Genomic DNA, 12,588 nt, shown 5'->3' with positions numbered 1-12,588 from the left:
GTGTGCCCAGCCCCCAGGGCATCCCTCCTGGTGGGCTTTTGATCCGGATGTGTTTGCCGACTCTTCCCAGGAGGCCTTGGCCGGCAGGGGAGCGGAGCAGAGGAGGCTGGCTGAGGGCTCCTGGGGCTGGGGAAGAGCCCTTAGCTGCTGCCTCTCTGTAACTCGCTGAGTTAGCAAATCATCACCATGCTTGCTTGGCCTTATCTTCCCCGAAAACTACCAAGGGTCTTTTTTTCGTTAAAGAGGTCTTATTTTCAAAAACGGCGTTTTCCCCAAAGATTTGGGTGTCCTGCATCAAATTAGATGCAGGTGCTTGAGACTCAGAGCACAACAGTTTACGGATTAGCTCCTTTGTCATTCTGGCTGCCAAGTGCTTGGTGTAGCAGTTTCCCTTTTCCCCAGTGTCATCTGAGAGTGGGTGGGGACAGTTAGGGCGGGCTGGGGGAGGAATGGGAAGAAGGGGCAGATTTTCTGCTGCCCAATCATGATGAGGTGGACAGTACGTGAGCAGGTGAGCCTAGGCTTGCACTTGTATCTGTCCAAGAGGTGCGAGTGGACGTGGACATGGACCACGGGGCTGGAATGTGCCAGTGCTGATGGGAGCCTCTGCAGCTTGATCTTCCTGTACCGAGGTCGCTGTGGTTTGAGGAGGCCGATGGAATCGTCTTCAATCAGACCTTGCTCTGCCAGAGAGGGCACTCACCCTGGACTCTGGAGGGGGCTGGCTCCGAGATTTCGAAAGGATGGTCAGCACTTCGAGATCCTCACAGGGAGAAGGAAACGTTGGGGTCTTGCTAGTCATGCAGTGAACATTTCCCGAAGCACCGTTTAGTTGACATCAAGCACTCTCTCCTATGGTAGGATTATATCTGTCCTCTGTGTTAGGTGTTGACATAGCCCTTTGAAAAGTGGCCGTGATTGTTGAGGGTGATTATCAGTTAATAAGGGACCTGCAGGTGTTTGGAAGTAGATCTCCGAGTGTTTCTTCTGCGGTGCCTCAGGGTGGACTCAAACTTGCAACCCTTCGGTCAGCAGCCCTGTGCGTTAACTGTGTGTGCCACCCAGCTCTCACTGCCGCGGAGTCCACGCTGACTCAGAACCACCCCCTGTGGGTTTCCGAGTCTGTGACTGTGAACGAGGACAGAAAGCCAGCCCTGCTGGTGGTTTCCCACTTCTGACCACGCAGATGGAAGCCCAACGCGTAACCACCACACACCAGGGCTCCTCATGCAAAGGGTTGGTATGGATCCGAGCTGACTCCATGGCACTGAACCCCCACAACCACCTCCACAAAATGCAAGCAGTCCTGCTGGCGCAGTGGTGGACCACTCATCTAAGTGCAGGGCTGCGCGCAGTTCACCCTCAGCAGCGACAGCGGCAGTCTGCTCGCATCAAGCTGCAAAGATTGGTTTGGGGACAGCTTTGGGAACATTCTGGTGTAATTCTACTCCGCTCTGTTGGGTCGCTGTGAGTTGACACCAACTAAAAGTCCGTGGACGTAGGTTGAGCTATTTAGTAGTTGCGTCCCAGAAGCTCCGTGGCTGAACCCAATAGAAGTAGATCTCCCAGCCTCAGGAAGTGAGTGTTGCTCGTTAGCGGAGGCCGGTCTTCCATCTCGAGGCTCGGTTCTCTCTGGGCCTGTGGACCAGGACAGGAAACAGGACGGCGTGTGGGATCTGAATGGGGCCAGGACTGGTATTGGCATGATACCAGGATCGATTGCCATGAACTGCTGCTCAGGCCCAGGATCAGCCCTCCGTGCAAGGCAGCCTGGGGAGTGGATCCGGCTGGGTGGTCCCGGAGAAGGAGGCAGGTTTGCAGAAGAAACGAGTCAAGCTCTGGCAGGGTGAGTGGTCCCTGCCAATGTCCTTACTGTGGCAGCGTAGATATTGTCAACCAACCCTCTGCTGGCCTTCCTCGTGTCTTGGAAAATGTTTTTTTAAGTAAAATTTTGATTTTTCTGACCTGTGAAATCTAAAAGTCTGGGAGTTAACTGTTAGCAGCAACCTTTAAAAGGGAATTTCTGTTGAGCCCTGCAAAAGGTTTCCTTATTTGAGACATTTCGGAAACAGAGAAGACGGTACAGTGCTGCCTTCCTCTTGCTCATTAGGGGCCAAGGGTGATCAACATTTGGGGCCCAAGAAAGCATCCAATTAGAACAGGTTTGAAGAGCACGTGGTCTTTCTGGACCGTGCTTTGTGCTTTAGAATGAGGGTGATGCTTCATTACTTTGGTTTAAAACCTTAAATGTGTGTGTCACACCCATGAAACAAGCATGAGGGTGCCCCGAGACGGCGGGCTTTGGGCAGAAGTAAGCAGCGAATGACCAAAACTCACTGCCTTTGATTTGATGCTGATTCACAGAGAGCCCAGGGGACCAGGTAGAACTGCCGCCGGGGGCTTCCAAGACTGTAACTCTTGGAGGGAGTAGAAAGCCTCATCTCTCTCCATTGGAACAACTGTTGACCTCCAACTGCTGACCTTCTGATTAGCAGCCCAACGCATTAACGATATGCCACCAGGGCGTAGCAAACCAAGCAGACCCTGCAAAGAAGATTTTTGGTGATTCAATCATGTTTAGAAGTGTGGGGAACTAGTATTTCTCCCTAGGGAAGTTGAGTCAGGGGGGCTCTTCTCGGCTGGGGGAGAGGGGAGAAGGGCTAGGCCATCCAGGGCCCACCCTTCAGATCTAAAAGTCTGAGCCATTTCCGAGTGAGAAAGGTGAACGAGTGGTGATCCCCTGGAGACTTGTGGCCCACACTCACAGTTCTGCATTCCTGTGTTGGTTTCATCTCTTGCAGGTTAGTCTGAATGATTCCCACAATCAGATGGTGGTGCACTGGGCCGGAGAGAAGAGCAACGTCATCGTGGCCTTAGCTCGGGACAGCCTGGCATTGGCGAGGCCCCAGAGCAGTGACGTAAGTATTTGCGTGGCCCTGGCCATTAACACGCCCTTTTCTGATCTGCCGGGATGGATGATCACGCCAGGGGCAACAGTGGGTTCATGGAGAGCGGCCCGGATGAATTACACAGTCGGAACGCATTGAGCAAAGAATGCAGCCCTTGTTTGCTGAGCACAGGGGGCGCTGTCAGGGTTGCAGACAGGTCTGTGCCAGGTGAGATTGATTACGCCTGTGACGTGATAGGGAAGGGTCTGGAGCATTGTATTTCCTCAGCCAAATGCCAGAGGTGCATTCCTGGACAGAGCAGTGCCGGATGGAATTTAATAGGGTTTCTCATGCGACGATTTCTCCTAACCTGTGCCAGGTGAGTGAGTTGTGGAATCTTGGCTTTCGCATAGTCTTGATTTCCATACTTGGGTTTAAAAAAAAAAATCTTTTCAGACCTATAATCCCCTCTCAGGAGGATGGACAACAGACAAGGGGGTAAAGGGAGACTTTGGACAGTGCAAGACATGAAAAATAATAATGATTTATAAATTATCAAGGGTTCATGAGGGAGGGGCAGGGAGGGGAAAATGAGGAGCTGATACGAAGGGCTCAAGTAGAAAGAAAATGCTTTGAAAACGATGATGGCAACAAATGTACAAATGTGCTTGACACAACGGATAGACGTATGGATTGTGATAAGAGTTGTACGAGCCACCAATACAAAAAAAAATTTTTTTTTAATCACATTCGTCAGGCCGAGGATGACAAACCCTAATGGCCGTGCGAAGCCAGGCAAGGCTGTGGAAGGATGGACGCGGCCGTGAAGTTCCTGACATGTTTTGCTTTGTGAGGAGACATGGTCCCTCCTTTGCTTTTTTTAATGTGTGTGGGTCTCCTGGGTCAGATGGCATTTTCTTACTTTTGATTGTGATTCAGGCTGAAGAACTGTTTCACCTTTACTTAATTTGAAGGTGGTGATTGCTGCCTGGTCTCGGTGTCCGGGAGGCGCAGGAAGCAGGAGGTGGGCACTGTGGAGGATACGTGCCCAGCAGTTTTGAGCTCGCTTTGCCCTGCAGCAATGGGGGCCCAGGGCTGTCTTGATCGGCTGATCTCTCCAGAGAATCCCACATGTCTGGATGTTTTTAGGGAACGCTGCTGAGCCCTGAACGTTGGCAGCCAGTGTGTGGTTTTTTAAAACACTATGTGGGCCAAGGAAAACATACGAGCTGGCCTTTGGGTCCCAAGTCTGCGACCTGGCTCCTGACCTTCTCCATGTGGGGAAGAGGATTGGGTCCAGAGTGGCAGGACGGAGGGTGGGGCTTTGGGTGGGAGAACACGCTGTCTTCCATCTTGGACCTGCACATTCGGCCAGAGGAAGCCGTCTGATGACTTGGCTGGCCCGTTTGCATGCCAGCCTTCGGCATGTGCTTACAGCTCTCTAGTGCAGCTTTGCCCTCTGCGAGGGTGCTCTCTGTGCAGCTGGTTGGGTGTGTTTGAGCTACTTGAGGGATGCCATCAGGTTTGGCAAATAGCTGTGGCCACAGACCTCAACCCCTGAGCTCCTGTTTGCTCTATCAAGGACTCCCTAGATACCACCTGTCTTACTGATTAGTGGGGACTTGCTGGGGTAAGCCCAAAAGGATCCCCAGGTGGGTTCCCAACCAAGAGTGTTTAAAAATGTGGCTGTCGTCAGTGGATAGCTACAGACAGGTTCTCTCAGTAATACACTTGTCTTAGTTTTGGTAGGGTGTTTTCTTAAAGCTGGTCCAATAAAAATAATGACTTCTGAGAGATCGACCGGGCCAGGTAAATTCCAGGCCAGGGGGGCCTCTCAGAAGGCTGTCCTGTTTCTTGCTAGTCCATAGATGTTCTCAAAGGACACAGGACAACCGTAGGAGCTTATTGTGGAGATATTTTAAGAAAGAGGCTAGGAAAGTTGTGGTCTCTGCCTAACACAACAATTCACTCATTCATTCTAAGTGGGTAGCAAGGCCTGTCCTGTGATAATTTCACCAGGAAACTGTACCCCATCCATCCTCCAGCCCTAATTTTGCCCCTATAGAGGTCTAGACTTCAAAAACTCAAAGAACATTGAAAAGGAACATGATCCGAACCCCTTGAGACTACGAGAACTTCTGTTGTGACGTGGGGTGTAATTCGAAGAGGGAAAAATCCTCTGGGGAAGGTTGGAGAGATGGAAACCGCCTTCAGAAGTGTATAAACTTAGATGGAGGAGATGTCAAGAAATACTAGCTTCCGTTTTGAGTTTTTGCCTACTAAAGCTCTCTGTGATTTTATAGCAACCATTTTGACTTACCCTTGCACTCTGTTGAGAAGTTCTGCCTTAGGACTTTTACACATTTCAAAACTTCTTTGCCCAGGTCATATTGCTCTCTGGTAACGGTGGTCAAAGACCCTAATGATTGTGCTTTAGTTTTGCTGGAAAAACGAGAGCCTGGAGATACCACGTGACCTGCATGAAGCCACACTGCGTGTCTACGGGGAGAGTTGACTTAGGATCCAGTCGTGGACTCGGCGTCTGGCTCTTTGGGCACGCTTTACTAAGCATCCGTTGAACAGTTGAAGCGGAAAGCTTGTCTGGTGTGAAATACGTGTTCGGATTATGTCGTAAAGGAAACGTAATGCCCAGAAGTAGTAAATAGGGATGATAGAAGTTTCCTCCCTCTACGTGCAAAGCTCCAGTAAAGAGCCAGTGGAGGACAATGAGGTGTTGTCAAGTGAATGGGCTAAGGCAAAAATCAACGAGGACTCCGAGGCAGGGGCTAGCTGTGCTCGTCTCTCACACCTGCCCAGAAGCCATGCTCCTCAGGCCCCCTCAGCAGTGCCAAGGGAAAGGGCCGCACAGAGAAGGAGATGTGTGTTAGAGGGGCTGCGGCCCAGTGCAGTCAACATGGACAAAGGACTGGGTGTGGAAGCTGGAATCCTGGAAGGTTCCGCCGTCAAGAATCGAAAGGCAAATCACCAGCTGAGGCATCTGTTGCCAGTGTGAGATTCTCGGTGGTGTAACTGTGAATGCGCTCAGTCTAAATGATCTGGACCCCTCACCATCTTTGCTTCTGCCCTATCCTGACATATTTTACAAAGCACGCAGTTCTCTCAAAACTGGCCTAATGTCTGTCCAGAGATAGTGTCCACCTGAAGTTCAGAATCATGAATGGCAGCACCGCCCCTCCTCTCTCACAGTGGCATGTTATCAGGGTTTGTGCCCTGCAGGACTGACTGGAGGGTCCTTGCCAACAAAAGGAGAGCACCATACAGCCTGTGGGGGGCTGGCCTCTGGTCAAGCTCTGCTCCTGAAGTCAGAATGCCTGGGTTTAAATCTAGGCTTGGCTGTTCTTGAACCATCCATCTGACCTTACGCTAGGTTCTTTACCTTCTCCTGGTCTTCTCGCCTATCCCAAAGTGCAGACTCTGGATCAATAGCAAGGGTATTTTCTGGGAGCTGCTCAGAAATGCAGGATCTCAGGTCCTGCCTCAGACCTTGGGAAACAGAATCTGCATCTTGACAAGTGTCATGCTGGGTAATTTGTGCCCACAGGTAGGTTTGTGTAAAGTTTATATGCACCCTAAAGCCCACAGGACTCTAGTTGCACTAAAGTGCTTACAACAGTGCCAGATCCTGTCTGAATGTTTTAACTCCTTTCTTCTTCCTCTTTGTTATAATGATTATGAGGCAAATGACCACTGTGCCTGGCTGCTCACTGCAAGGTTAGTGGTTCCGATCTCTCCAGAGGTAGTGTTTTGGAAGAATGGTCTGCTGATACACCTTTTGAAAACCCTGCTTTCAAATCTGATGTACATTAGTTGTCCACTAAGTTACAACTGATATATCTCTGTATCTTGATCTGTGTCTGCTTTGACTATCTGTCTGGTGTATTTGACCTTCAGTTGTGAGCACCCCACTTTGCAAAGGGTTATGGATAACAGTGATAGCCTAATATTCATTTGTAGGGTCCCCAAATGATTAAGCCTCCACCAAATTATTTCTGATCATTAAGCAACGATGTAGATAATCGTGCCCTCAGGTAGAGTGCCTTGAAGATTAGATTACCTCCATCCTTCTCAACCAGTTGAGGGAGGAACAGTCTCTCTCCTAGGGGCTTGACTGGCTATGTCCTTTCTGGAGGTCACTGTACTGGGGGTCACATAGTCATGAGTCATGCCCTATCAGACTCACCCTGACTGCTTTTATCTAACAATGTACCTGTCCCAGTCATGGCCCCGTTCCTGCGTCTGTGGTTGCCCTGTAGCTGTGATCGATTGATCTGCCCCCGGTCTTGAATTTGTGAGCATTCCCTTTGTTTCATGTCCTTTTTATCTAGCTCTCAGTCGCCATTTTGACCTCATGCTAATGGCTGCCCTAAACTCCGTGTCCGTCTATCTACCTGTTGATAATCTATCTGCCAGGGGGTACCCCCCAAGCAACTGGAATCACGCTGGGCAGAGTGGAGCTTTCCTAGTACGCGTTTTTCCTGCTAGGCCAGCATGGAGCAACTTGCTCTGAGTTATGCACCAAGTGGCGTCACCTGGGAAGGTTCTCTCTGGTCACAGTGAATTTTTTTCATAAAAGTAGTTTTCCTCAAACTTCTTCTTCTTTTTTTTTTTTGTGATGGCTGATTTAAGAGAACGGCATGTGGCTGTGAAACTTTGTTTCCTGCGATGGGGAAAAATGCCGCAGAAGCTGTGATGTTGAACGCAGCTTACAAGGACAGTGCTATGGGAAAAACTCAAGTGTATGAGTGGTTTCCTTGTTTTAAAAGAGGTGAAATGTCAATTGATGACAAACCTCATTCTGACGACTGTCAACTTCCCGGACGGATGAAAATATCAGCTCTAAAGTGCATTTGTAGCTCTTTCTACCAGGTCAGACTGTTAATCAAGCTTTCTATTTAGAAATTCTGAAAAGATTGTGTGCGACAAAAAAGACCAGATTTGTGACCGACGGGGTTTTGGTTTAGCTGTCTCAGTACACCAGTTTTTGGCAAAATATAGCATGCCTCTCTTACCCCATGCACCTTACTCACCTGACCTCACTCTATGCGACTTCTTTTTGTTTCCGTGAATGAAGAGGGGTCTGAAAGGACAACGACTCGACAACTTAGAAGAGGTAACAAAAAAACAAGGAGGTGCTGTCAGCCATCCGATCAGATGAGTTTGAAAATGTTTTCAAAATGGAATCATAGATTTGACAAATGTATTAAGTGTAATGGGGAGTACTTTGAAGGTAATAAGGTTGTTTTGTGAAAAAATTTAAATACAGAGCTTTTTGGGGAAAAATTCTAGGTTTTTTGGGGGCAGGGTACCCCCTTGTGTGTGTGTGTGTGTGTGTATCTATCTGTCTGTCTGTCTATCTATCTATCCCATGTGCCTGTCTATCATCTCTCTCTCTCTCTCTCTCTCTCTCTCTCTTTCTCTCTCTCATCTATCTACCTATCTACAATGGAAAGAATTTAAACTTATCTACTTTGGAGGCCTATGTCTATAGGTGAGTATTATATAGTTGTCAAATTTTGGCTGTTCAGTAGCTACACTTCCCTCCAGTTTTTTGTTTTTTAGACAGTAATGTCATTTTGAGGTCAGAGAGGACTAATTGGTACAGAAGTTTGTGTCTGGAAATGGCAGACAATGCCTGTAGAAGAACATGCTGAGTGAGTACTCAGTTTTCCTGGAAATCCTAGTGACTGACTGTGAGTTAACAGCAAAGTGTGCCACGAGAAAAACACATCTGTGGGACCATGATGGATACAGGAGAGTCCACTGGAAGGTTTACAAGAGTTAAGGCAGCAGAGGCAAATGCTGTTCTGTACACAGTGCTGCAGGAGTGGGAATCTAGAGTAGCTTCTTAGATAGACGGACAGGCTGAGCAGGTGTGGGAGAGAGAGTGGGACTCCACCCGCAAATCGAGATAGGCGTGGAGGAGGATTTTTGTGTATATGCATTTACCTTTTTGCAAATCTATTCATGAATGTTAGGAGCTTACAGGAGACAGAGTTACGAAAACTCTTAGATGTAACTAAACACATTGAGCGAAGAAGCCAATGGGCTTGGGGTCTCAGAGGACCCCAAAGGCCAGTTGGCACAACGTCCTTTCTAGAGACAGTGTTCCACGTCCTAGTTTGGTGAGTCATGACCAGGTCTTAAAAGCTCATGAGCAGCCATTTAAGATGCATCGATCGGTCTCCCCCATCTGAGACACAGCAGAATGATGAGCGTCAGAAGATAGGGAAACAGCCCCGTGGGTTAGTGCACCACACAGACATCAGTCTCTACAACCCTGCGACCAGAAGAGCCAGATGGTACCTCGTTCCCACTACCAACTGCCCTATAAAGGGTCACATCAGAAGGCCCTGGATGAAGTGTGAGAGTACGGTGGACCAGAACTCAACACTGTAAAAGAAACCACGCTTATTGGTTGGCTAGAGACTGGCGGGACCCTCATGACTAGGGCCACGGCTTTCAGGTCTGTAACAATTTGACTCTGTGTTAGAATCATCAGCCATTTGAAAAGGGCAGCCTAACCCAATGGGCAGCCTGGAGAGTCGGGCAAGGAGGAGACACAGGGAGGAAGTGGGGTAAGTGATGGTGCCTCAGGGGAGTGCAGTGGGTGAGTGCTTCCAGAATGGGTGTGAACTATGGTCTGCTCTGCAAACCTTCACCTCATTCACAATGAAAGGGTTAAAGAAACACACACACATGTGTACTGGCGGGGCCAATGGGATACAGTATGAAAACCGTACGTGAGCCTGTCAGCCTGTTCGGCAGGGTTGAACACTGGCAGAGACCTTTCCTGCCTACTCACCATGTGCCAGGCTTCCCCATGGCCCCTGCCTTGTGGCGGGTATGCATTGATTGCATAGAAATCTGAATTAGGAGGATGACATAAAGTTATGTTCCTGTTCGGTGCCGTCGAGTCAGTTCCGACCCATAGCGACCTTATGCGCCACAGAAGGAAACACTGCCTGGCTTTGTGTCATCCTCACCTGTCCTTTGGGAGAACTCACCGCCGCAGCCTCTGGGTCGTCATCTCCTGAGGGCCTTCCTCCGTTTGCGGCCCCTCTGCTATGTTGGAGTAGTTCAGCTTGGAGAAGGCAGGGAAGTTGGGGAGCAAGCTTTGATAGCCCTAGAACAGAATGAACCCTTACACGCTGTTGTCATCTGCTTCCATCCAGTCACCTGACCCAAGACGGGCCCCATGCACGCAGGAATGAAATGCCTGGGCCCGCCCCCAGGTGCCCAAGAGCCCAGGGATCAAACAGCTGTGATCCACTGAGGCTTCTTTGGCTGATTTTTGCAAATGGGGCACCAGTACTTTCTTCCTAGGTTCTCTTCCTGTAGAAGCTCGGATGAGACCTGTTGAGCATCAGGCAATGCCCGCCTCTGTTGATTGGTACACTAGGCCCCAGGGACAGACAGCGGGGTGGTAGGTGCCTAAGTCTACTGGCCGGGAAGGAAACCCGAGAAACCCCATCTACTTCCTCTTAACTTCCGTTCAACAGCAGACCCAAAGCCATGGGTTTGATTGACAGCTTAGAAGGCAGGAAGAGCTTTTCGGTAGTGAGTGTTTTTCTTCCCAGTGCGGGATGGACGAAATAGGCTTGGGAATCTCTGTTCTTTACTAAGCAACCAAGACTCCTACCATCCCAGCTCCTTCCAGTGCCAGGCCTGTACTCGCTGGGCACAGGCCTCCTCTGTAACAGACAATGAGACCCGAGTATTTACCGAGAACACTTTCCTGGCAGGCAACCACTTAAGAGTGGCAGACAGCTGGTCTTGGAATGGGAAAGTGGCACTGGGCTGCCATTAACGTCTCTGAGCCCGGTTTCTTTCTCTCAAGTGGAAATAATTATTCACTCAGCCGCTCATTTATGCACTGAGTTCACACATCCTGGACTTTACTCCGGGAGCCCTGGTGTTGTGGTGACACGTGGGGCCGCAGCCCCTCTGGGGGGGAAAGGACACTGTCCCTCTGGGGGACAGTCCGGGAACCCCACAGGGACAGTTCCTCTCCGCCTTAGAGGATTGCTATGAGTCAGGATCCATTTGATAGAAGTTTTTTTGTGTTTTGTTTTTAGCTTGTTGACTTTTTAAATGGCTTCTGTGCATTCCGGACATCTTTATTGAGTACCTGCTGTGTCCCAGGAAAACCCTGGGAGACAAAGATGCGACTGACTAACTCCTTAAAGTCCAGAGAAAGAAGGCGTACAGGATAAGGTTAGCCGTTCTGAAGTCAGACTAAGTCCGGTTTGTAAATGAGTCAGAGCAGATACATCCCCTTCTTATTTAGTCTCAGTTATTCGTCTTATATGTCTCTGTGTGTAAAAGGAGTCCTAGCGGCATAGTGGTTACATGTTGGGCTGCTAGCTGCAAAGACAGCAGTTCAAAGCCACCAGCCGCTCCTCAGGAGGGAGATGGGGGTATCTGCTCCCATAAAGAGTTAGAGTCTCGGAAACTCCCAGGGGCAGTCCTACCTGTTCTGCATGATCTCTCAGTCAGCACGATTTAATGACGGTGAGTGTGGTGCATGTAAAACACTTAAGAAAGATCACTAAATACACTGACCTGTCTTAGACATCATCATATTAAAATGAATAAGAAAACGCCCTCACTGCCAGTTGCTTAAAGCAGGCATAGTGGAGTGGGCTACGCACTGAGCTGCTAACCGCGTGGTCAGTGGTTCCAGCCCACCAGCCGCTCTGCAGTAGAAAGATGAGACCATCTACTCCGGCAAAGACCTGGACACGTTGGAACGTCGGAGGCGGCTCTGTCCACCCTGCTTTGTGTGATCCCGTGAGTGGGAATCGACTTCATGGCAGTGAGGTTTTCTCCGTTAGTTCAGGCATCAAACGAGGTTTGTAAGAACTTTTCTTTTTTTAACAATTTGAATGAATGAATTAGTTAATTTTGGAGAGCTTTACCACTGTTTGTCATAGGTGGCCCTTAGCAGCCGGGCCTCCCGGAAACTGTACGATAACAACACTGTGGTGAGCCTCCGTGTGTCCTCATTTTGCTCCTCTAACTTTGCCACCTCCCTTCAGCAAAGCACAAGCCTCTGTTCTGGTGTCTGGGCTGGTTTAGCCTGCCCTCTTCCGCAGATGCCGTACCTGCTGCTCTTGCTCCGTAAGGGCTTCGCTGTGGCTAGCTCTTCAGCCCAGGAGTCAAGTAAGTCGCCGACATCATTATCCACAATCTTCCAGGCAATCGACTCCCAATATCAATTACAGCTTGCCCCGTGGTGGCAATGTGCTCAGCTGTAAGCCCCTGAAACGCATGTGTGGGTGAGCACAATTTGTTCCATACTGATTTCATATTTGCGTGCTTGACTTCGCCCCAAGAATCAGCAATCTTCTGATAGCATCATAGATGTTACAGTTTCTCCAGAGCTCTTAGCCCCTCACAGGCAGCCCTGACTGCTTGTGACATGGTCCTTCACGAATAATGATGCCTTGGTTGAAGAAGTGACAATGTGCAGGGAGATTAAAATACGACCTGAGTGTTGACGTTCAGGTTGTCTAGCGCGCGTGGGAGTCTGTGTGCATTGTCAAGCACAAGGATCATCTTGAAATGTGTCCAGGTAAAAACTGGTCCAAGAACCAATCTTCCAAGATGTATCTACTTCTCAAATAATGAGCAGACTGGATGTAGGGTGTGATACACAAGCAAAGGCTTCAACTTGAGA

The 12,588-nt window shown here is 49.3% G+C and overlaps 1 protein-coding gene across 1 annotated transcript in view; it reads left to right on the top strand.

The window, feature by feature from the left end:
* SORL1 (sortilin related receptor 1) overlaps nt 1-12,588 on the top strand; it is a 212,167-nt gene that overhangs the window by 21,270 nt on the left and 178,309 nt on the right. Inside the window, exon 3 of the mRNA XM_030886981.2 lies at nt 2,802-2,918. Within this exon, the coding sequence (XP_030742841.1) occupies nt 2,802-2,918 (117 nt within the window). The remainder of the gene's footprint in view (nt 1-2,801; nt 2,919-12,588) is intronic.

Source organism: Echinops telfairi, unplaced genomic scaffold (genome assembly GCF_000313985.2).
Source record: "Echinops telfairi isolate 266 unplaced genomic scaffold, ASM31398v2 ScPeMD7_5167;HRSCAF=5991, whole genome shotgun sequence".
Taxonomy (NCBI): Eukaryota; Metazoa; Chordata; class Mammalia; order Afrosoricida; family Tenrecidae; genus Echinops; species Echinops telfairi.
Note: the sequence above shows the minus strand (reverse complement) of the source record. Positions and strands in the feature narration are given on the sequence as shown.